The sequence below is a fragment of the Netta rufina genome (genome assembly GCF_964035555.1).
Source record: "Netta rufina genome assembly, chromosome: 10".
NCBI classification, from domain to species: domain Eukaryota; kingdom Metazoa; phylum Chordata; class Aves; order Anseriformes; family Anatidae; genus Netta; species Netta rufina.
In genome coordinates, this window is record NC_140133.1 from 7,537,067 (window position 1) to 7,557,043 (window position 19,977).

At 70.8% G+C, this 19,977-nt stretch overlaps 5 protein-coding genes across 5 annotated transcripts; 2 read left to right on the forward strand and 3 right to left on the reverse strand.

The window, feature by feature from the left end:
• Window positions 1-695: 695 nt before the first annotated feature.
• On the reverse strand, window positions 696-5,435 carry CDHR4 (cadherin related family member 4; the record flags this gene model as incomplete). The annotated part of the gene is made up of 17 exons (XM_084292886.1): window positions 696-789; window positions 1,107-1,142; window positions 1,256-1,395; window positions 1,470-1,669; window positions 1,747-1,885; window positions 1,977-2,116; window positions 2,196-2,411; window positions 2,640-2,742; window positions 2,874-3,024; window positions 3,111-3,276; window positions 3,361-3,497; window positions 3,570-3,673; window positions 4,155-4,250; window positions 4,333-4,581; window positions 4,653-4,903; window positions 5,012-5,093; window positions 5,259-5,435. 17 exons carry the CDS (start codon window positions 5,433-5,435, stop codon window positions 696-698), a joined length of 2,481 nt encoding a protein of 826 aa, XP_084149012.1.
• Window positions 5,436-5,714: 279 nt separating this feature from the next.
• INKA1 (inka box actin regulator 1) lies at window positions 5,715-7,343 on the forward strand (the record flags this gene model as incomplete). The annotated part of the gene is made up of 2 exons (XM_084292715.1): window positions 5,715-5,844; window positions 6,567-7,343. The coding sequence occupies exons 1-2, from the start codon at window positions 5,794-5,796 to the stop codon at window positions 7,341-7,343; spliced, it is 828 nt and encodes a 275-aa protein (XP_084148841.1). The 5' UTR covers window positions 5,715-5,793.
• A 175-nt stretch (window positions 7,344-7,518) lies between these two features.
• On the reverse strand, window positions 7,519-15,001 carry UBA7 (ubiquitin like modifier activating enzyme 7). The gene is made up of 24 exons (XM_084292634.1): window positions 14,965-15,001; window positions 14,683-14,851; window positions 13,912-14,046; window positions 13,739-13,845; window positions 13,330-13,420; window positions 13,057-13,198; window positions 12,879-12,976; window positions 12,620-12,766; window positions 12,380-12,538; window positions 12,036-12,143; window positions 11,881-11,961; window positions 11,648-11,803; window positions 11,395-11,560; window positions 11,106-11,302; window positions 10,772-10,836; window positions 10,490-10,667; window positions 10,328-10,402; window positions 9,998-10,184; window positions 9,761-9,876; window positions 9,585-9,671; window positions 9,325-9,516; window positions 8,088-8,189; window positions 7,916-8,016; window positions 7,519-7,656 (listed from the first exon to the last, which is right to left on the reverse strand). The coding sequence occupies exons 1-24, from the start codon at window positions 14,991-14,993 to the stop codon at window positions 7,545-7,547; spliced, it is 3,000 nt and encodes a 999-aa protein (XP_084148760.1). The 5' UTR covers window positions 14,994-15,001; the 3' UTR covers window positions 7,519-7,544.
• A 78-nt stretch (window positions 15,002-15,079) lies between these two features.
• Window positions 15,080-16,133, forward strand: TCTA (T cell leukemia translocation altered). The gene is made up of 2 exons (XM_084293041.1): window positions 15,080-15,412; window positions 16,012-16,133. The coding sequence occupies exons 1-2, from the start codon at window positions 15,087-15,089 to the stop codon at window positions 16,052-16,054; spliced, it is 369 nt and encodes a 122-aa protein (XP_084149167.1). The 5' UTR covers window positions 15,080-15,086; the 3' UTR covers window positions 16,055-16,133.
• Window positions 16,092-18,895, reverse strand: AMT (aminomethyltransferase). The gene is made up of 9 exons (XM_084293040.1): window positions 18,576-18,895; window positions 17,935-18,506; window positions 17,771-17,851; window positions 17,489-17,620; window positions 17,315-17,393; window positions 16,996-17,141; window positions 16,719-16,899; window positions 16,444-16,599; window positions 16,092-16,364 (listed from the first exon to the last, which is right to left on the reverse strand). Exons 1-9 carry the CDS (start codon window positions 18,862-18,864, stop codon window positions 16,186-16,188), a joined length of 1,815 nt encoding a protein of 604 aa, XP_084149166.1. The 5' UTR covers window positions 18,865-18,895; the 3' UTR covers window positions 16,092-16,185.
• Window positions 18,896-19,977: the final 1,082 nt, after the last annotated feature.

Below are 19,977 nucleotides of genomic sequence, written 5' to 3' on the forward strand. Positions count from 1 at the left end.
TTCCAATCAACAACAAGATGGCGGCCGCCGGCGGGGCGGGGCCCGGGCCCGGCCGTCATAGCAACCGCGCCGTCCAAAGCCCGCCCCGCCGCTCCCCGAGCCAATCGCGAGCCGGAATCCACCCTCCGGAGCAGCGCTTCTGCGTCCTGATAGGCCGATCCCGCCGTCACTCCGCCCGGAGGCCGCCCCGCCCCTTTCCGTGCGCGGCCCGCCTTCGGATGGCCGCGCACGTTAGGCACACGTGACTCCGCCCCACGCCCCGCCCCCTCTCCCCCCACCCGCGGGTCTCGCCGTCCCATTGGCCGCCCGCCGGGGGGGCGCTGGGCCAATGGGCGCGGCGCTGCCTGAGGCGCGCGGCCGTTGGCGGGCGCCCCCCCACGGACCGCCTGAGGCGCTGCGGCCCCCCCCACCCCGGGGCCGCCTCAGCGGGGCTGCCCTGAGGGGCGCGTGTGCTAATTAGTGCCCAGGCTAATTAACTGACCCGTGTGCCAACCACTGCCCAGGCCAATAAAGTGACCCGTGTGCTAATCAGTGCCCAGACCAATACAGTGACCCATATGCTAATCACTGCCCAGGCTAATTAAGTGACCCGTGTGCCAATCACTGCCCAGACCAATTAACTGACCCGTGTGCTAATCAGTGCCCAGGCTAATTAACTGATCCCTTTATTGGTGGGGATGGTTCTCGCAGTGCCATCAGATGGCTCCGGTGCGGAGTGGGGCGAGGCAGCCGGCCTGAGGACGACCCCGCTCCTCATGGCCCCTGCTCCGCTCCACCACGTCCCGGGAGCTGCTGGAGGAGGGCACGCGGTCAGGGCCCCGCCACGCAGCGAGTCCCCAGTGTCACCAGTCCTGGGCTGTGCCCGCTCCCAGTGCCACCAGTAACCCCTCGGGCTGGCAGCCCTTCCTCCAGCGGGTGCTGTGCCGCCCTGCCCCAGCCTGCACACCCACACGGCCGTCCCCTGCCCAAATCACCCTCCTGCTGCCCAAGGGTCAGGCAGAGGCAACCCACGGACCACAGCCAAGTGTGAGGGGCATCACACACCCCTTGGATGCCCCATATCCCTGCCTGGCTGTGGGGACGCTGCAGAGCCTCATGGCACCCACCTCTCGCCCAGGAGCGGCTTGCTGGGGGCTCGGCTGCTGCAGGAAGAGCAGAAAGTGGCTGTGAGCCTCGGGCTGGCCGTGTGGCACCGTGCTGTGTGGCACCATGCTGTGTGGCACCGTGCTGTGCCATGCCGCAGGCTGGGGCTCACCTGCAGGCAATGCTCCGCGCCAGGCAGCCCAGGCTGGCCAGCAGCAGGACGCCGGCCACGGTCAGCACGGCCACGAACCAGGCTGGCGGGTGCCACACCGCCTCTGTCCGCATCACCACCCGCGGCTCCTTCCGTGGTGTCTGCAAATTTGGGGGTGAGGGAGGCCGGGGGCCGTTCCCTGACAAGGGGCCGCTGGCCGCAGGGCACCGCTCACCGTGTGCCGGGTGGTGGTGCTGGGTGGCACCGTGGTGCTGCGGGGGGTGACGTGCACCACCAGTGCCATCACCGCACTGCGGGAGGCCCCGGGGCCGCCCCGCACCTCCACCAGCAGCACAAAGGTGCGGGGTTCGGCCAGGCCGTCGGGGATGTAGGAGAGGGTGCTCCCATCCAGCCGAAAGCGCCCGTCCTCGTTGCCTGCGTGAGATGGTCTGCTCAGTGCCATGGCTGAGGTGAGGGGACAGGGCTGGCACCGCAGCCTGGCCGCTCCTCACCTCCAGTGATGGTGTAGGACAGCGCGGTGGTGTCGGGGTCACTGCGGCATGCCAGCTGGGTGACAGGCTGGCGGCCGCCTCTCCCGGCTGTGATCCGCAGCTCCTGCACCTCGGGGGTGCACCGCGGCTCAGGCACAGCCTGCGGGGAGTGGAGGTGGCCCTGCTTCATCCTGCCCGGCTCCTGCAGCCCACCCCGAGGTGGATGCGGGGACGCAGCACCGTGCTCGTACCTGCAGGCGCACGGCCACAGTGCACAGGCAGCTGTGCCGGGCCGCCGGGTCCAGGTCGTTGTGGGTGTCCGTCAGCCGCACCGGCAGCCGGTAGCTCGTGCGCCGCGGGGAGCCGAGGGGCCCCACCACGCGGATCTCACCTGTGGGGTGGCGTCAGTGCCGGGCACCTGCGGGTGCTGGGGGGGCACACAGGGGCTGGGGAAGGGGACGGGTGCTCACCGCTGTGCGTGTCGATGGAGAAGGGCTGCGTGGGGCTGGAGCCCCCCTCGAGGCTGTACTCGAGGCTGTCCGGCGGGTAGTCACGGTCGGTGCCGTTCACGTACCCCACGATGCTGCTGAAAGGCGCCGTCTCCAGCACGGTGAAGGTGAGGCCTCGGGGGCACTCCGGTGAGAATTCATTGACCGGTGTCACCGTCACGAGCACAGGCACACGGGCTGTGAGCACACGGCGGCTCAGCCCCACTGCCACCATCCCACAACCCGCCCCGCACTGGGCACACTCCCCTGGGGACACGGGGGCAGTGCCACCAGCTGTGTGCCTTTGGGGGAAGCATCACTGGGGCCACTGGAGAGGAGCGCTTCCTCTGCTGTTTGCGGTGTCCCAAAAGGGCTTTGCCCACCCTACTCTGACCTCTCCTGGGCACAGGGGATGTGGACACTCACTGCTCCGCGGGGGCTGTCCCCCGGCTGTCACCACGATGGTGGCCGTCAGCTGGAAGCCCAGCGCAGCCATGGCCTGCGAGTCGTAGTCCAGGGTGGTGTTTACCTGCCGAGACACGATGTCCCATAGGTCCGGGTGTCCCCCGGAGCCACTGCCACGCTGTGCCCAGCCCGATGGAAGGTGCTGGAGGGTCCCTGTGCCCCCAGGAGGTGCTCGACATCCCCAGCCCTGCTCACCTGCAGCTGTGGCCCCTCCATGCGGAATCGAGAGCGGGAGCCTGGGGGCCCCTCCAGGGTGTAGCTCAGGGACCCCTCAGCACCAGCAGGGCTGGCGCACCTCAGTGTCACCAGGGTGCTGCCGGGGGACACTGTCTCACGCACCTGGGTCCTGCAGCGGGGCGGCCGGTGGCTCAGCTCCGTGCCCTGGGCACAGAGGAGCATTCCCCTCCCGGCATCCCCCCCCCAGAACCGTACACGTAGAGGGCAGGGACGCAGGATGGTGCCTGCCGGTCCCTCCCCTGCACGGTGATGTTGATGGTGGCGGTGGCCTGGTCGGCAGGCTGCAGCGCGTTGTAAGCCCGGACGAGGAGGCGCACGTGGGCCACCTCCAGCCGGGACGTGCTGCGGATCTCACCCGTCACTGCGGGAGGCGGCGCAGCCTCGTGTCAGGCACGGGGATGGGGACAGGGTGGCCCTAGGGGTCCCCCAGTACCCCCTCGCTCACTCTCATCAATGGTGAAGAGCGCTGGCACCACGGGAGAAAGGATGGCGTAGCGCACGTTGTCCCCGCTGGCGTGGACCTGCGTGACCACCTCCAAGGGGCCAGAACCCTCAGGCACCGTCACGTCCCGCTGCAGCTCCCTGCGGGGACGGGTGGCAGCGTGGCGTGGCCTGGTGCCACCAGCACCCCCCGCCCAGCCCGGCCCCACTCACAGGATGGTGACGCGGGGACGGCGTGACGGCAGCACCTCCACTGTCACAGCCCCGCTGCAGTTGTGCCCGTGCTGGTCTGTCACCTCGATGTCCAGCCTGAAGGTCTGCAGGAGTGCCAGGGAGGCAGCCCCGGGTGGCACCGGGGACAGCGACAGGGACAGCAATGGGGCAGGGATGGAGAAGACAGACAGGGACAGGCAAGGCAGGGATGGGGATGGGGGGGGTGTGGGAATGAGATGGGGACAGCGACAGAGGCTGGACTGGGGATGGAGAGGGACGTGATTGGGGCTTGGGATGGAGAAATAGGGATGGGAATAGGGATGGGGATGGAGATGAGGCCAAGGAGACAGGAATGGGGATGGGAATGGGGACAGAGATGGGGACAGGGATGGGGATCAGGACAGGAGTGCAAACAGGGGCACGGGTGGGGATGGGATGCCGAAGGGGACGGAGCTGGGGATAGGGACAGGGATAGGAACAGGGCTGGAGCGCTCTTGGGGCATAGGAGGAAGATGCCGAGAGCTGCAGGCAGTGCCCACGAGGGAGGTGGCAGTGCCGTGACAGCAGGGGGATGCCGGTGCCCACCTGGGTGTCCCTGCTGGGGCTGAAGCCGCTGGCGGGCGCCCGCACCAGGCCCCGTGGGGTGAGCGTGAGCGGCGTGCCCTCAGTTCTGAGCCGGAACTGCAGGGGGACAGCACACGGCCGTCCCCAGGAGTGGCTCCCGCTGGCAGGGGACAGGGGACGGGGGGCTGTGGGCACCCACCGTGAGCCCGCCGAGCGGCTGCGGCAGCACCGCATGCAGGGGGGCGCGGGGCGCCACGTCGGCCGGCACCCGCACCACGTCCCCGCCCGCGCTGGCGAACGGGGCGTCACAGCGCAGCACCTGTCCTGCCGTCACCCAGACGAAGAGCCACCCCGTCACCTCCTCTTCGCCGGGGCAGGCAGCACGCAGCACCAGAGTGTACTGGTTCACCCGGTGGGCATCGAGCTCGGCACCAGCACGCAGTGTCACCTGCCACGAGGGTACGGTGCCCAGTGGGGTCCCCGTGGGCTCCCGCTGTGCACCGTGTCCCGCAGCAATACCTCTGCCCGAAAGGTGTTGGCGGGTGTGCCGACGGCGCTGATGGCGATGGGGTTGAAGGGGTGGCCAGGCTCAGGGGTGCACGGGGTGACGGTGGGGGCGGTGGGGGTGTTGGGGGCGCGTGGCTCGATGCACAGCAGAGTGACGTTGGGGCTGCCTTGCGCGGTGCTGCAGGACACGGTCACCTCGGCCACGCGAGTGCCCGGCGCCGCGTCCTCGCTCAGGGTCACCACGCGGGGCAGGTCGGGCAGGGCTGGCGGGACACCGCGGGGTCCGACCCCATGTCACGTCGCCGCCACGCTTGGGGACCAGGGGCTGCTCCCCAGCACCCCCACGGGCACGGTGGCCCTGCCGTTCTCACCTGTCGGCCTGACAAACATCCCTGGAAAGAGCCGAGTGTCACCCAGCCTGCTGGGGACGTCCCGGCACCGCCCTGGGGAGCCCTTTGAGACACCCCAATAGCACCCTAAAGACGTCCCCAAGGCACCCCAGAGGCGCCCCAGCCTCTGAAGCTGCTTGGCACACGAGGGCACCCTTGGGGACCCTGCCCCGTGTCCCCCTCCTCTCGGGGTCTCCCCGGGGGTGCCTCCGGAGCCCCACGGCCCTACCTGGGGCACCGAGGAGGAGGAGGAGGAGGAAGGCGAGGCGTCCGCGCGCACCCATGGCTCTCTGGCTGTTTGGGGCAAGCCGGGGCCCGTTGCTACGGGTGCCCGGCACCACCCATGCCCGGCGTCACGCCGGCCACCGCGGCTCCCGGCCCAGCCCCGGGGCGGGGGACACGGCATCGCCGCGCCGCCACCGCCCCGACACCGGGGGGACCGGGCACCCGCCGAACCCGGGACGGCGGCGACAGCGACGGCGGCTGCTCCCCGTCGGGGTCGCGGAGCGGAGCGGGGGCTGCAGTTTCCCGGCCGGGACCGCGGGTCGTGCCCGGGCGGGCCGAGCGGGGCCCCGGGGCGGCGGGGCGGGGCGGGGCGGGGCGGGGCGGGGCGGGGCGGGGCGGGGCCGGTGCGGGGCTCGCGTCCCGGCGGCTCCCGTTGGCGGCAGAGCCGGGGCCGAGCCGCGCTCCGCGGGGCCGCTCCGCCACCGGGACCGGCACCGGGAGCGGCACCCGTGGGGGCCGGGGCCGGGGCCGGGCCGGGGATGCTCAGCGCCCGCCTGGACGGCGGCCTCGGCCAGCGCCGCGCCGAGCCGGTGAGTGCCGCGCCGGGCACGGGGGGGACCGGGCGGCGCCGCGGGTGACAGCAGCGCGGGGACAGCGGGCAGGGCCGGGCCGGGCCGGGCTGTCACCCCGCGGGGGGACCCCAGGGACGCGGCGTCCCGGCCGCTACCCGGTGGCCGGGCCGGGGGCTGCGGGGCCGGGGCGCTGCTGCCGGGCGAGCGGCTCCGCGGGGCGGGCGGGCCGCAGCCAGCCCCCCAGCCAGCCCCCCAGCCAGCCGCCCTGCCCGCCTGGCTTTCCGCGAGAGGAAAGCGGCCGGAACACCCAGCTTTTGGGTGCAGACAATAGGAATTCGAGAAAGAGGAGCGGCCCGGCCGCGGGGACGGAGCGCTCCTTCCGCTGCCTCCCCCCTTCTCCAACTCTCCCCGACACTGCTCCCGCTGTCCCCGTCCCCCCCCGGCAGCCCCAAACTTCGGGGGTCCCCACGGCGGGGGGCGCAGCTCGGTGGCGTCCCGGCACTGGGGAGTGGAGGGGGAGCACCGGGGCGGCGGGGGCTGCTACGTGCCGCGGCCCTGTGTCATTTCCCGCAGGCACGGCCGGGGCCGGGCGGCTGCTTGCTCACCCGACGTGCCGCTGCACGCCGCCCGGCTCCGCGCCGCAGCCGCAGGAAAGCGGGGCCCGGGGCTGCGGGCGAGCCGAGGCCTGCGAGCCCTGCGCGGCGCGGGGGCGAAGGCGCTGACCTGCCCTTTCCCTGCAGCGCCGAGGCCGGGAGCACATGCCCGGCACGAGGCCGCCCGCCCCCCGGCGCCCCAGCTCGGCCTGCAGCGAGGAGGACGAGGGGGGCCCGGCCGCCCGCTCGCCCCCCGCCAGCGAGCGCAGCCTGGAGTTCGACTCGGGCTACTCGGAGACGTCGGGGGGCACGTGGCGAGAAGAGGAGGTGACGGTGCTGCGGAGGCACCCGCCGCCCTGCCAGCGGGCGCACCAGCTCTCTGCCGGAGCTGGGGGGCCCGCGCCCGCCCGGCGCCCCCGCCCCAAATCCACGTCGGACGCCTGCCTGGAGCAGTGGCGGGCGCTGGAGCCAGCCGACGGGCAGGACTGGACGGTGTCGCTGCTGTCGCAGAGCCGCAACCGGCAGCCCCTGGTGCTGGGGGACAACTGCTTCGCCGACCTGGTGGAGAACTGGATGGACCTGCCCGAGGTGGGCGCCGAACCCCGGCGCCGGCCGGCCGCCGAGCCCTCGCGCCGGCTGGGCAAGCCGCCCGCCTTCCTGCTCAGCCTCTCGGGAAACGTGCGCCGCAAGCTGGCCAGCATGGCCCGGCCCCGAGGGGCCGAGGGTGCCCGGCCGGGGAGCCGTGACCCGGCCAAGCGCCTGTCCTGCCCGCTGGGGCTGGGCGGGCAGCCCAAGGGCGCCTGCTTCCACCAGTCCCACAGCAACATTGCCCAGCTGGCCACGGACTTCCACCGCTTCGCCGCCCTCATGAACAGCCGCAGCCGCCAGCCCATCATCTGCAACGACGTGATCGGCTACATCTAGCCCTGCCCGCCCCCTCCGCCACTGTAAATAAACCCCGGTTTTGTATGGTATGAACGCGGCAGCGTTTGTGGGGTCGGAGCGCCGATGAGGGGTGAGCGGGCAGCGGGCTGCCTGCTAGCGCAGGGTGCTGGCATCGACACAGAGACCACGCAGCAGAGCTTGTCCTGCAGCCTTTATTGCACGGGGCCGGCGGTGCTGGGTTCAGGGCAGGATGCAGAGGAGCGGGGGGCACTCCTCCTCCGTGTCCCCCTTGCACAGGTACTGCAACTCCAGCTGCCGCAGCGCCCCGGCGCGCTCCATGCCATCCGACAGCCTGCAGCAGGGGAAGGAGAAGTGAGCTGGGCGCAGCTCATCCCCCGAACCCTGCTCGGGCCCCCCAGGCTGGGGAAGCTACATTTGGCTGGTCCCAGGCCCCCTCCCCAGCCCCTGTGGCTGGGGGCCAGCCGGGGGTCCGGCGTGGGAAGCGCTGCCGGCAGCAGGATGTTTACCCTGCAGCTGGAGCGGCTCAGGAGGGACAGGGGCCCCGGCACCCGGCAGGACCGGGGCACGGTGAGGAGGGGGGGGCCGCTTACTTCTGCGCCCGCTGCCGCGCCTGCGTCTCGGCGTCGTCCTCCGCGTCGTACAGCATCGTGGTGCCACGCAGCAGCTTGCTCACCGTCCACCCGTGCTCCTTCTGCAAGAGCCGGGTGTCAGGGTCCGGCCCCACGCAGCCCCAGGACAGGGGGTGGCCGGCACTGCGCTCACCTGTAGCCAGTCCAGCAGCTCCCGCACCGTCATCTCCTGCCCGTCCGCCCCCACGGCCCGCACCTCCAGCCGGTCCCAGTAGCTCCACTCCTTCCCCCGGTACTGCAAGGAGAGCGTGGGGCTGAGTACAGCGGGGCAGGGGCAGAGCCATCACCCCAGCACTGCTGCGGCCAGGGTTGGGCCCCGAGAGCCGCACAAAGCCCCATTGAAGAGCTGCCCAGCCCCACACAATCCCTCTTCTTGTGTCTGTGGCTCCCAGGGCTTTGTGACCCCGGCTCTGGCCTGAGGGAGCTGAGTGCAGGATGCGGCCCCCCGCTGTCTGGCACGGCCGCCCTGCCATCTGCCCCCACCGCAGGCAGCACCAGCCCTGGCCCTGTCCCCGTCCCCACGGCACGGTGCTGGCAGCGGGCTGCTGGCACCGAGCTGCTGCTCTCAGCTCCTGCTCCAGGCAGAAAGGGCTTAACCCCATCCGCACTGCGGCACCACGGACCAGGCTGCCCTCCCGTCCTGGCACCGTGCAAACCCCATCCCCGCACCGCGAATGCCACCCACGCCAAGGCCACCAGCCCTGGGTGTGCTCAGTATGGGTGGCACTGCCAGCCCCCGAGCCGTAGGCCGTGTGCTCCTGCCACAGCTGAGCAGGAGCTGTCACACCGCGTGTCCTGGCTCTGGCACACGGAGGTGCCGGCGGTTGACGTAGGGGTGTCGGGACCGGAGGGCTCAGAGCGGCATCCTCCACGCAGGGACGGTGCCAACCACGGCCAGGACACCCCGAGGCTGTGGCACGGGGCCGGGCACCCACGGATAGCGGGGCGCAGGCGCGGTGAGGCCACAGCCCGGCTGGACAGCCCAAAGCCAAGCTGGAGACGGCGCGGAGGCGTTGGAGGCGCCTCCCTCCCCCTCTTCCTGCCCCCGGCCCTGGGCCCCCCGGGCCAATCTGGTTCCAATCGGCGCTTCCTGCCGCGCAGGAAGGGCTGCCTCGCACGCCATAAACCCCCAGACAAAGGGGCCTCTATCGCCCAGACGGTCCCAATCTGGGCCTGCCCCCGTCCCTGCCCCGCTTTCCCCCCTCCGGCAGCTGGGGGGGACCCCGGCCCCGCTCCCCCTGCAGCCCCGGGACCGGTGCCAGCTGCTCGCCGGCTGCCGCAGCTGCTTTTGGTGAGCCAGCTGCCAGCGGCTGCCGCAGCCACGGGGCTGGCCGGGGAGCTGTCGGGCACCCCGGGGGAGAGGGTCCTACCCAGTAGGTGGGGGGCTGCTCGGGCTCGACTCGGAGCAGGAGGCACTCGGACAGAAACAGGGTGCTGATGCGGTAGCAGCTGAGGACCTGGCACCTCCACACCAGCTTGTAGACCTCCAGGCACACCAGGCCGGCCACGGCTGCCGTGGTGGTGACAATGGCGGGCACGATGCGCCCGGCGATGCGCTTGCTCTGAGGACAGGAGGGGGGTGTCACCGGGTGCCCCGCGGGGACGGGGACCCCCAGGGCACCCCCCTCACCGTCAGCCAGTCGGCGGGGGGGATGCCGTAGTTCTCCGCACGCAGGTTGGACGCGGCCATGACGAAGTCCATGTGGGCATCGTCGTCCTGCGGGGAAGAGCGCGGGGACGTCAGCATCCCCCAGGACATCCCCCAGGACACGGCCGCCGCCTCCCCGAGCCCCGCGGCCACGGCACCTTCTCGAAGTGGATGGGCTCCATCACTCGTGCCCCTGTGCCTCCACCTAGCTCCTGCCTCCACCGTGCCAGGTCCTGGGCGAGGTCCTGGGTGAGCTCCATCAGCTGCCCAGGGTCTGGGGACACGGGGACACGTGGTCATGGGCCAAGAACCAGCACCAGTGGGCCTGCGGTTCCTGCCCCGTGTCCCCACGTTGCGCCACAGCTCCCGGGGACAGTGGCATGCAGCAGCCTTACCCGCAGCCTCCTCCACCACGTCCGTGCCCTCCGTGGTGGGGATGCGGAGCCCGTCCTGGGGCACGAAGGGCGGCAGCACCGTGCTGCGGAGGATGTCCTGCGTGGCTGCGCGGTTGCTGCACGCTGGGAGCTTGTACGTTTGGGCCCAGAGCCGGGCAGCAGCCTCGATGTATGCCACGTGTGCGTCCTGCAGAACCACGAGCAGGAGGGAGGGGGGATGGCCCCGGCAGCTCTGCCCCTTGCAGTGCTCCGGCACCCACCGCGTACCCCTCGCCTCTCCCCAAACCCCACCTCGTCCCCTGCACCCCCACGGCTCTCCCCTGCACTCACATTGCTGGGGTCGAATGTCAGCGGGTGGGGACAGCGCCTGTCCCCCGACCAGAATGGGACACCGGGGCTGCTTTCCTGGCATGGGGAAAGCAAAGTCAGGCCTGGAGACGCTTCTGGGGAGGGTGCCGGGGCGGGGGGCAGCCCCCAGGGGGTTATGCTCACGTGTGTGGGGGGGAAGGTGTGCAGCAGCTGGGCGATGGCATCGTGGTAGTGGCTCTGCCAGTGCCGCCGGGCCCAGCGCACGCAGTCCCCCCAGTCCCGCGGCCTCTCCTGCAGGCTCCTCCACACTCGCTCCGGCACCTTCAGGCCCTCCCGCTGTGCCGGCTCCTCCGGCAGCTCTCTGCAAAACCAGGCACTGCTGGCCTGCCTGCAGCGCTGCCGCACGTGGGACGCAGCTGCCCGGCCCCGGTCCCCATCCCTGGCAGCTCCCAGGTCCGCACTCACTCCAGGAACTGGTTCACGCTCTCTGCAGGCAGCTGGAAGAGCCCCTCGAACTCATCGCGAGCCCACTGCGCAGAGGGGACAGGGGATGAGCAACGGGTGCCACATGGGGACCTGGCCCCGCAACGCGCTGCCAGTGCTATGGGACAGCGCCCAGCGGGGACAGCCGGTGGGGACGCGGCCCAGGCCAAGCTGGGCTCGGTGCTGGGACGTGAGGAAGGCGCTGGGGCTGCGTGGCAGCTCCCCGCAGGAAACAGCTGGGGCTGCATCCTGCCTGCAGGGCCGGAGAAATGGGAAGGGAAAACAAAAGGCCAGGAGCAGGGACCTGCGGCCTTACCTGCAGCGTGTGCTCGATGGCGTTGGGGTAGTACCGCAGGGTGCAGAGGGGGAAGGTCCCATCCGTGGAGGCCGTGGCCGACTGCAGCGGCTTGGTCAGGGGGGGCACCATGGGCAGCACGTCTCCCCGCGCCCCCTCTGTGCCCGAGTCCAGCAGCGGCGTGCGGGAGCGGATGCAGCGCGTCTCCAAGTAGGCGCCTGCAGGCAGCGAGGGCAGCGTGTGTGCCCCGGTGGTGTGGGGACACATGGGGGGGGCTCGGATCCTTCTGCCCCTGCCCCCCGGCACTCACGGGCCTCCAGCGTGTCCACGGCGCTGAGGACGCCGTCCAGCTGCTGGAAGAAGTTGTCCCCGTAGAGCTGCTCGGTGTCGGGCCCCACCTGGTTCTGGTGAGCCGTCACCTTCACGGCGGGGTTCATGCGCCTCACGGCTGCAGCGGCCACCTCTGCTTTCGGCTTCTAGAAGGGCACAGAGCGGGGGGGCAGCTCCCAGGTCCCCGGGGAACACCCGGCCCTGGGCCACCCGTGGGACGAGCGGGAGCTCACCGACACGTCCGCCGCGCGGAAGAGGAACTGCCGGTGCAGGTTGGAGTCTGCCACCGTGTCCATGTCGGTGACGGTGATGTCCCCGCCCGGCCCCGCTGCCAGCCCCATCATGGCAAAGTTCTTGAGCAGCTCGCAGCCGATGGCACCAGCCCCCACCTGCTGGGGCAGCGCCGCTGCAGCTCCGCGCACCGCTCAGGTTCCCCGCCGGCCCCCCGGTCCCACACCCTGCTCACCACGAAGAACTTCTGGCGGCCCAGCTCCTCCTGGAAGTTGGCCCCAAACACGGCAATCTGGCCATCGTAACGGGATCCCCTCTGTTGGGACGGGGGAGCCGTGTGAGCGGGGCTGACCGCAGCACTCCCGGCACCCAGAGGCCACGGGAACTCACGGGCTCGCAGTCCTCCTGCGTCAGTCCCGCAGCCCCCTCCATGGCCAGGCACTCCAAGGCGTCAAAGTAAAACCACTGGTCCAGGGGCAGGAGCTTCCTCGTGATGGCCTGGGGTGTGCAGGGCCTCGTCAGCTCCGTGTCCATCCAGTGGGGCTCCCCGTGCCGCATGCCGAGCACCCAGCCTCGCTCTGCAGCCGGCAGAGCGCGGTGTCCCCAGGCAGGCAGCAGGTGCCCTCTCGTGGCCACCGAGCACCACGGGACAGCCGTGCCGAGCCGTGCTGAGCTGTGCCACCGGCCTGCTGCATGGGGGACCCCACGGTGAGTCCCTGTCCCCAACTGCTCACCTTCAGAGCCTCCTGGGCAGCCAGGGCACCGATGAAGGACGCCACGGGGCACAGGTCCCCCGCGCTCACGCTGGCGAACGCCCGCACGACATCCTCGTCCAGGGGACCCAGCTGCACGCCCAGGCTCTGCGCCAGCTCCAGCACCCGCTCGGCGTCCGCCTGGGGGAAGAGGGATGAGGGCAGCCCTGGAGAGGGGCAGGAGGGTCAGAGGGGCTGGGAAGGGTCAGGACGGGGACTCACTGGGTCCCGGGGCTGGGGCAGGCGGCCCCGCTCCTCGCGGAAGGCGTGCAGGGCCCGGAAGGCAGCGTGCAGGCTGCGGCTGCGCTGCAGCTCCGCGGAGCTCCTCACTGGGATCTTGGGCATCGCCAGCGCCTGGCGCAGGGACTCCTGCTAGCACCATGCAGGGATCGTGGGGTCAGGAGCTTTTTGGGGGCACGGAACCACTTGTGGGTTCCCTGCCACCTGGAGGGCAGCATGGAGGGGCGGGGGGGACACGTACATACGAGTGCTTCTGGTTCAATCGCACCTGCAAGACCTGCCCCCCGCAGCGGTAGGGTGAGAAGGCGCTCGTGTCACCGATCTCCAGTCTGTAGGTATCTGGGATGGAGAGGAGGGGATGGGCAGCACGGTCACCACCGGGGACCCGCTGCAGCCCCTCGAGGTGGGCAGGCACTCACCCAGCACACGCACGGGGCAGGGCTCGCAGCCATTCAGCTCCGTCATGCCCTCCAGGCCAGAAAATGTCACCAGGTCACCGTCACTGAAACGGTGGCCGCGTCCCTCCTCTGCCCTCGCACACGTCACAATCCCTGGGTTGTCCTGAGCAGGGGGAGAGGTGAGCACGGGAAACCCGATGGAGGTAACAGCAAGCCACTGAAGTGTCCCAGGGAAAGCTGTGAAGCTGCAGGGGCACCGTGCTGGGGAGCGGGGGGTGGCACGGAGCCTCCTACCTGGGAGATGTGCTGCACGGTGGCATAGAGCGGGTCCCCTTCTGCAGGGTCATCAACAACAAAATGCTCCCCAAAGTCGCAGAAGAGCTGCCTGGGCAGGGACAGGGGGTGGCTTTGTTAAACAGGAGCCTCGAGGAGCTCCAAGAGTGCTGCTGGGTCCTGCCCTGCCAGCAGGACAGGGACTCAGAGGGGACAGGAGGTGCCCGGGGCAGCAACGCTTCGGACATGGGAAATCCCTGCTAGACACGGGGACAAAGCCCACACTGCAAGCATGGTGGAGCATCACAGGGTCCTCACTGCGGCACAACATCCCGGGGGGACACAGCCCCCAGCCGCCGCGCCCTGCCCCTCCGGGTGGCCGCCACACGGTGCCGAGGTCCCCCCGCCAGCCACTGCCCCCTGCCCTTACCCGGCCAGCCCCTTGGCGTCAGCCACGATGAAGCAGATGCCCTTGGCGTGGCAGATGTCCCCGACGCGGAGCTGCTCCTCCAGCGGCGACTCGGTCAGCACGACCACCTGCGCCAGGGCGGTCAGCAGGCGCCAGCACCCCAGGGCATCCCCTGGCCGGGGCGTTGGGCTCACCTGGAAGGCGTCGAGGAAATCCTCCGACAGCTCCTCGGTGCTGACCGTCACCTCCACGTCGGGGTTCAGCTCGGCCAGCCGCCGCCGTGATGCCTGGACGTGGTTCTGGCCCACATCGCTCTCCTGCAGGAGGAACTGCGGGGCGGGCGGCAGCGGGCACCCCCGCAGGTTTGGGGTGCTGCCCACGCTGCTGGGGGCTCTCTGCCCACAACAGGTCCCTCCCCCCTCCTGCACCCCTTACTGGGACCCCGGACCTGCAGCTGGGAGAGGGATCCCCCGGTGGTACCAACACCATTCCCGTGACCCCCCATCCATTACTGGGATCTCCTCCACTGCCTGTACCCACACCCACTGCTATTAACAGGTCCCATTACCATGACCTTCAGCAATACCTGTACCAGTCACCTACCCACTCACCCTGCCCTATGCCCCTTAGGAGACACCGCCCAAACCCGTGCATGGGGCCCAGCCCGTGCTCATTACGGGGACCCCTGCCCATGTCTGTACCCATCACTAGGGCCCACACCCATGCCTGCACCCATTACCAGGACCCTCACTCGTGCCCAGACTCATTACTGGGACCCCTTCTGACACCCGTAGGCATTGCTGGGACACCCCCCCGTACCCACACCCATTACCAGGACACCAACCCATGCCCATACCCCGGGCCAGGACCCCCACCTGCACCCCTACCCACACCTACAGCCTTTTCCGGGCTCCCCGCACCCCCCTTCCCGTGCCCCCCCGTGCCCTCCCCGTGCCCCTCGGTACCTGCTGTGCACATCCTGCGCTGCCAGCCCCCCGGGGGTCCCTCAGCACGACCCTCCCGGTCCCCGCCAGCACCAGCGCCGCCGCCACCTGCGCTCCGGCCCCGCGCAGCCCCGACACCAGCACGGCCGCCGCCCGCAGCCGGTCCCCGCTGCTGCCGCCCAGCACGTACCTGGGGAAGGGGAGGGGAGCGGGGGACACCGCTCAGCACGGCGGGGGGGGCACGGGATCGGGTCCCGGGGCCGGCTGCCCCCCATTTTCCCCCGGTGTCCCCCCGGCACCCACTGCTGCCGCGAGTAGCGCGCCCCCGCCATGCGCCCGGCTCCGGCACCGCCCCGTCCCGGCAGCGCAGGGGGAGGAGGAGGAGGAGGAGGAGGAGGAGGAAGGAGGAGGAGGAGGAGGCCGGGATGATGGCGGCGGGCGGCTGGGAGGCGCCGTGGAAGGCACTGGGAGCGCTGGGCCGGGAGCTGGCGGCCGAGTGGGCGGCGCAGGACGTGCGGGCAGCGCTGTGCCAGCTGCTGCTGCTCTGGCTCGGGCTCAGCCTGCTGGGGGTCCGCCTGGCCTGGAGGGCCTACGGAGGGGCCGTGGCCGCTCTCTGCTACCGCCCGGCCGCCCGCCGGCCCCCCGGTACCGGCACCGGCACCGCCACCAGCAGCGGCAGCGCCCGGCCCCGCGCCCACTCCCTGTCCCCCGCCGGCCGCAACGGCGCCGCTGAGCGGCACTGCCCGCCCCGGTGAGTGCGAGACCCCCCCGCTGCGCCCCCAGCACTGCGTGTCCCGTGCATGCCCCCCCCGTCCCCTCCCATGTTCCAGACCAGTGTGGCCGCCGGGCATCCCAGTATAGCCCAGTGCATGGCTCCCATGACCTCATGGCGCCAGACCAGTGGACCTTCCGTGTGTTCCCCTGTGCTGTGCCCCCATCCCAGTATACCCCAGTACATGGCCCCCGCTGCCCCCAGACCAGTGAACCCCTCGTGTTCCCCTGTGCTATGCCCCCATCCCAGTATACCCCAATGCATGGCCCTCCTGTCCCCAGGCCAGTGGACCCCCCTGTGTGTCCCCTGGGCTGTGCCCCTATCCCAGTGCGTGGCTCCCATGTCCCCAGACCAGTGAACCTCCCCTGTGTCCCCCTAGGCTATACCCCCATCCCAGTACATCCCAGTATGTGCCCCCCCATCCCCAGACCAGTGAACCCCCGTGTGTGTCCCCAAGGCCATGCCCCCTCCCAGCACCCCCTGAGCGTCCCCCAGCCCAGTATGACCCTGTATGTGCCCCCTCCAGCCCCCCGTGTCCCAGCAGGTGCCCCCCCTGCTCACGCTGCCCCTCTCCGCAGGGAGGGCCCGCCAGCTGAGCCGGGGAAGACGCACCGCGAGTGAGCAGCGCCCGCCGTGCCCGAGGCCGCCCGCACCATTAAAGCACTGTGCCCCCGTCCCGCTGCCCCTGCTTTGGGATTCACCAGGAGACGAGGCCAGCGTTGTGAGGCAGCGGGGTTTAATGGGGCCGGGCCTCACTTGGCCACGTAGTAGTGGGTGGGCACAAAGGGCATCTTGGTGACCAGCGCCGGGTGCTGCTTCTTCCTCACCTCGACGGCGAGCGCGGTGCCCGGGCGGCTGTGCGCGGCCTCCACGTACCCCATGGCGATGTTCTTGCCCAGGGAGGGCGAGGGGCACCCGCTGGTCACCGTGCCTGGGGACACGGGCAGGTGAGCGGGGGCTGCCGGTCCCAGACACCCCCCAGCGACCCCCCCAGCGCCGCCCCCACGTACCCACAGGCCTGCCCTCAGGGTCCAGGATGACCGCGTGTGGCCGGACGGGGGGCCCCACCGAGGTCAGCCCCACGCGCCTGCGCTTCGGCTTCTCCTTGGCTTGTGCCATGATGATGGCCGCGCCGGGGAAGTCCATGGCCGCACGCCGGCGCTTGCCTGCGGGACGGAGAGGGGCGAGGGTCGGTGTGGGGGCTTCCCCACGCTTTGCAGTGCCCAGCGACGCCTGTGGGGCGGTTGGGTTGGAGGAGGCGGTGGTGAATGCGGCCTGGACCTACCCAAGGTCCACATCAGCCCGGCCTCAGCTGGCGTGGTGGTCTCATCGATGTCGTTCCCGTACAGGCAGAGCCCAGCCTCCAGGCGCAGGCTGTCCCTGGCCGCCAGCCCTGCCGGCCACACCTCGGGGACGCCCAGCAGCCGCTCAGCCAGCTCCACCGCCTGCCCCGCGGGCACCGAGATCTGCACGGGATGGGGACGGGGACGGGGACAGCAGGGGCAGGGTCAGCGGGGCACGGCGTCCCACCGGGACCAGCCTCCTCGGGGTGCCCCCGCTACCTCCACGCCGTCCTCGCCCGTGTAGCCGCAGCGCGTGACCCGGCAGCCCGGCACGCCGAAGACGGTCGTGGTGATGCTGGTCATGAAGGACAGCTTGGCCAGGTCGTCTGACAGCCCTGCCTGCAGCACCTGTGCCATGGAGGGGCCTGGAGGGACAGGAGGCTTTGAGGAGGGGACAGCACCTGGGCGAGGTGGGACACGGGGAGGGGAGCCGGGCGGAGAAGGCAGGGCTGTCTAAGAGCCCCACAGGACGGCGGGTCCCAGGGTGAGACCCCCCTGCGGCGATGCCTGGTGCCAGCCCTCCTGGGGGCCCTGCTACCTTGCAGAGCCAGCAGCGCGTTGTCTGAGACCTCCAGGTGCACGTCACTGCCGGCAGCCCGCAGCTCTGCCGCTCTGCCCTGCAACGGTGACAGCGGGCTGGTGGCACGGGGCCGGCACACAGCCAGCCCCACGCGTGGCCACCTGAACCACGGGGAGGGTGCTCCCCCCGTACCTTCATGATGGCCAAGTCCTTGTCGGCACAGCCCGCGTTGGACACCACGTAGAGGTGCTCCTCCGCCGTGTTGGTGACGATGAGGTCGTCCACGATGCCACCCTGCTCGTTGGTGAGCAGCGTCAGCGTGCCCTGCGGGATGGCACCCTAGGGAGCGCGGGCAGGGCACCTGGCCCCACGCCAGGCGGCACCATGGGGGCCCTCTGCCCCTGCTGGGCTGGGTGCCAGGTGCCCCTCGCCCCCACGTCCCCCCCCGGGCACATGGCGCTCCTGACCCCATACCTGGCCCGGCTTCAGCTCGGCGATGTCCCCCACCACCAGGCTCTCCAGGAACTTGACGCGGTCCCGGCCGTACACCCGCGTCTGGGGGGGGCCGGGGGGTGAGACGGGGCACGGGGGGCAGCAGAAGGACCCCTCCCGGCTGTCTCCCCCCCCCCTCCCGCTACCTGCAGCATGTGGGACACGTCGAAGAGGGAGCAGTGGCTGCGGGTGTGCAGGTGGGACTCGAGGTGCCCGCGGCCGTACTGCACGGGCAGGCTCCAGCCGGCGAACGGCACCATCCTGCCCCCCCGGGACCGGTGCAGGGCGTCCAGCGGCGTCCGCTTCAGCCCCCCCGGCTCGGCCCCGACCCCGGCCCCGCTCAGCGCCGCAAAGCCCGGGCGGCCCCGGCACAGCGCGGCGCGGCCCCCGACCCGCAGCATCCTCCGGTCCCGGTTGGGCCCGACCCGACCCGGCTCGGCCCAGCACGGCTCTGCCCGCCCCGCCGGGGCTCCTGGGACATGCGGCCCGCCCCCAGCACCGCCCCCAGACCCAGAGACGAGGCACAGCGGCAGCGCCACAGCAGCGTTTATCCGGGGCTCTCCCCCCCCACCCCTCCCCGCGGCCGCGGAGCGAAGGGCGAGGAAGGCGGAGGGGCGAGACCCCCGGGGGGGGGGCTCTCGGGCACGGCAGGGTCCACGCCGGGTCCCGTCGAGGCTCAGGTGTAGGAGAGGAGGTTGACATCGTAGCAGCCGTCCACCTGCGGGGAGAGAGCTGCCGTGGGTGCCCGCGGTCCCCCCGTTAGGAGCGGGGCGCTGGGGGCACTCACGTCGAAGCGGCCGATGCGGGCGGCCGCCTGGCGAGCCCGGATCACCTCCGTCAGCACCCACATTTGCTGCACCTCCGTCGACACCTTCTCCGGGTCGGGGAGCTCCTGCGGAGAAGCAGGAGCGATGCTGTGGGGCACCATCGCCCGGCACCGGTTTGCCAAGCAGGGAGAGGGGGCCCCAGCGTAGGAAAGCAGCAGCTGGGAACAAGGTGACCCCGAGCCTGGCACGGCGCGAGCGTGACCTGTCCCCCCTGGCAGGCATCCAGAGCAAGGACGTAATCTGGCTCATTAGCTAATAATTAAAGACATAATCGCACAGTCCAGAGTTTCAGCCTTTGGGACTCACAAGCTCGGCCACGGGGTTTGGAGCAGCTCCTGGGGCCCAGCGGTGCCAATCCCAGCGCCTGGAGGGGGCACACAGCGGGGACAAACCGAGGGACCCAGCCCCTCCTTGGGGGCAACTCCAGCACCCGTCACAGCAGGTCACTGCCAGGCACGTGCCCCTGCTCTCCTGGGACTTTGCTCGCTCAGGGCCACCCCCGGGGGTGTTGCCTCCCCGATGCCGTCACGGCTGGGCAGTGCCACACTCCCCCTGCCACCGCTGGGGACCCACGGGGCTCCTGCTGTCCCCAGCGCCCCACCAAGTGATGCTGTGTGCCTGCCAGTCCCAGCGGGATGCTCTCAGCCCCGGGTGGATTTAATGTCTTCTCCGATCACGTGTCCTGGTGGTGTTTTTTTTTCTTTTCCTTCTGAACTCTGCGAGCTGCTCCCAGCACCAGGCTCGCTGGGCACTTTGGAGCACCCAAACGGCTCCTGGCTGGGCCCTGGAGCTGGCGATGGGCTGGGACAGAGCTGGCAGCCTCCTGGTGGAGTTGGTGCCAGGATTTGGGATCTCCTCCTGGGATGGGAGTATCATCCACCCCGTCCTGAGCTCTGAGCATCCCTGTGCTGCCGTGTGCTGAAGCACCGCCTGTCTCGGTGCTCTGCCACCCTGGTGCAGCCCGCCCAGAGGCGCATACAGCCCCCGGCCGCTGAGCCCCCCACAGGCAGCCCGGTCCTCCGGGCTTGGGAGTTACGGACCAATTCAAGTCAGAACACCAAAATTTCAGCCAAATTCACAGCTCAAGCAGGCTGCTCTGGGTAGAAGGCTGTCAGGGCTGGGTTGGCTACGGCTGGCAACCCCGTGTCAGTTCCCAGCCCCTGCTCAGGTGCTGAGCACCTCAAAGATGAAGGGCTTGGCCGATGCCACGGGTGGCAAAACCCCACAGCATGCATTTGCCTCCTGCCCCTGCATGCCTTGGGGCGGAGAAGCCTCGGGGGGGCTTTGCCCTCCGGCAGCCCCCTGCCCACCCCAGGTGCCTGCTCCCCGGCGGGCGCTTGCTGCCGCGCTGACACCACTCAC

Coding starts and splice junctions, on each gene's coding strand:
- UBA7 (XM_084292634.1), bottom strand. CDS start 14,993: ATGGCGGGGGCGCGCTACTCGCGGCAGCA. Junction 10,837..11,105: donor CCATCGAGCACACGCTGCAG/GTAAGGCCGCAG, acceptor CCCTCTGCGCAG/TGGGCTCGCGATGAGTTCGA. Junction 10,403..10,489: donor ACACCTTCCCCCCCACACAC/GTGAGCATAACC, acceptor TCCCCATGCCAG/GAAAGCAGCCCCGGTGTCCC.
- TCTA (XM_084293041.1), top strand. CDS start 15,087: ATGATGGCGGCGGGCGGCTGGGAGGCGCCGTGGAAGGCACTGGGAGCG. Junction 15,413..16,011: donor GAGCGGCACTGCCCGCCCCG/GTGAGTGCGAGA, acceptor CCCTCTCCGCAG/GGAGGGCCCGCCAGCTGAGC.
- AMT (XM_084293040.1), bottom strand. CDS start 18,864: ATGAGCCAGATTACGTCCTTGCTCTGGATGCCTGCCAGGGGGGACAGG. Junction 18,507..18,575: donor CCCGCATCGGCCGCTTCGAC/GTGAGTGCCCCC, acceptor CTCTCCCCGCAG/GTGGACGGCTGCTACGATGT. Junction 16,365..16,443: donor CCCTGAGGGCAGGCCTGTGG/GTACGTGGGGGC, acceptor CCGTGTCCCCAG/GCACGGTGACCAGCGGGTGC.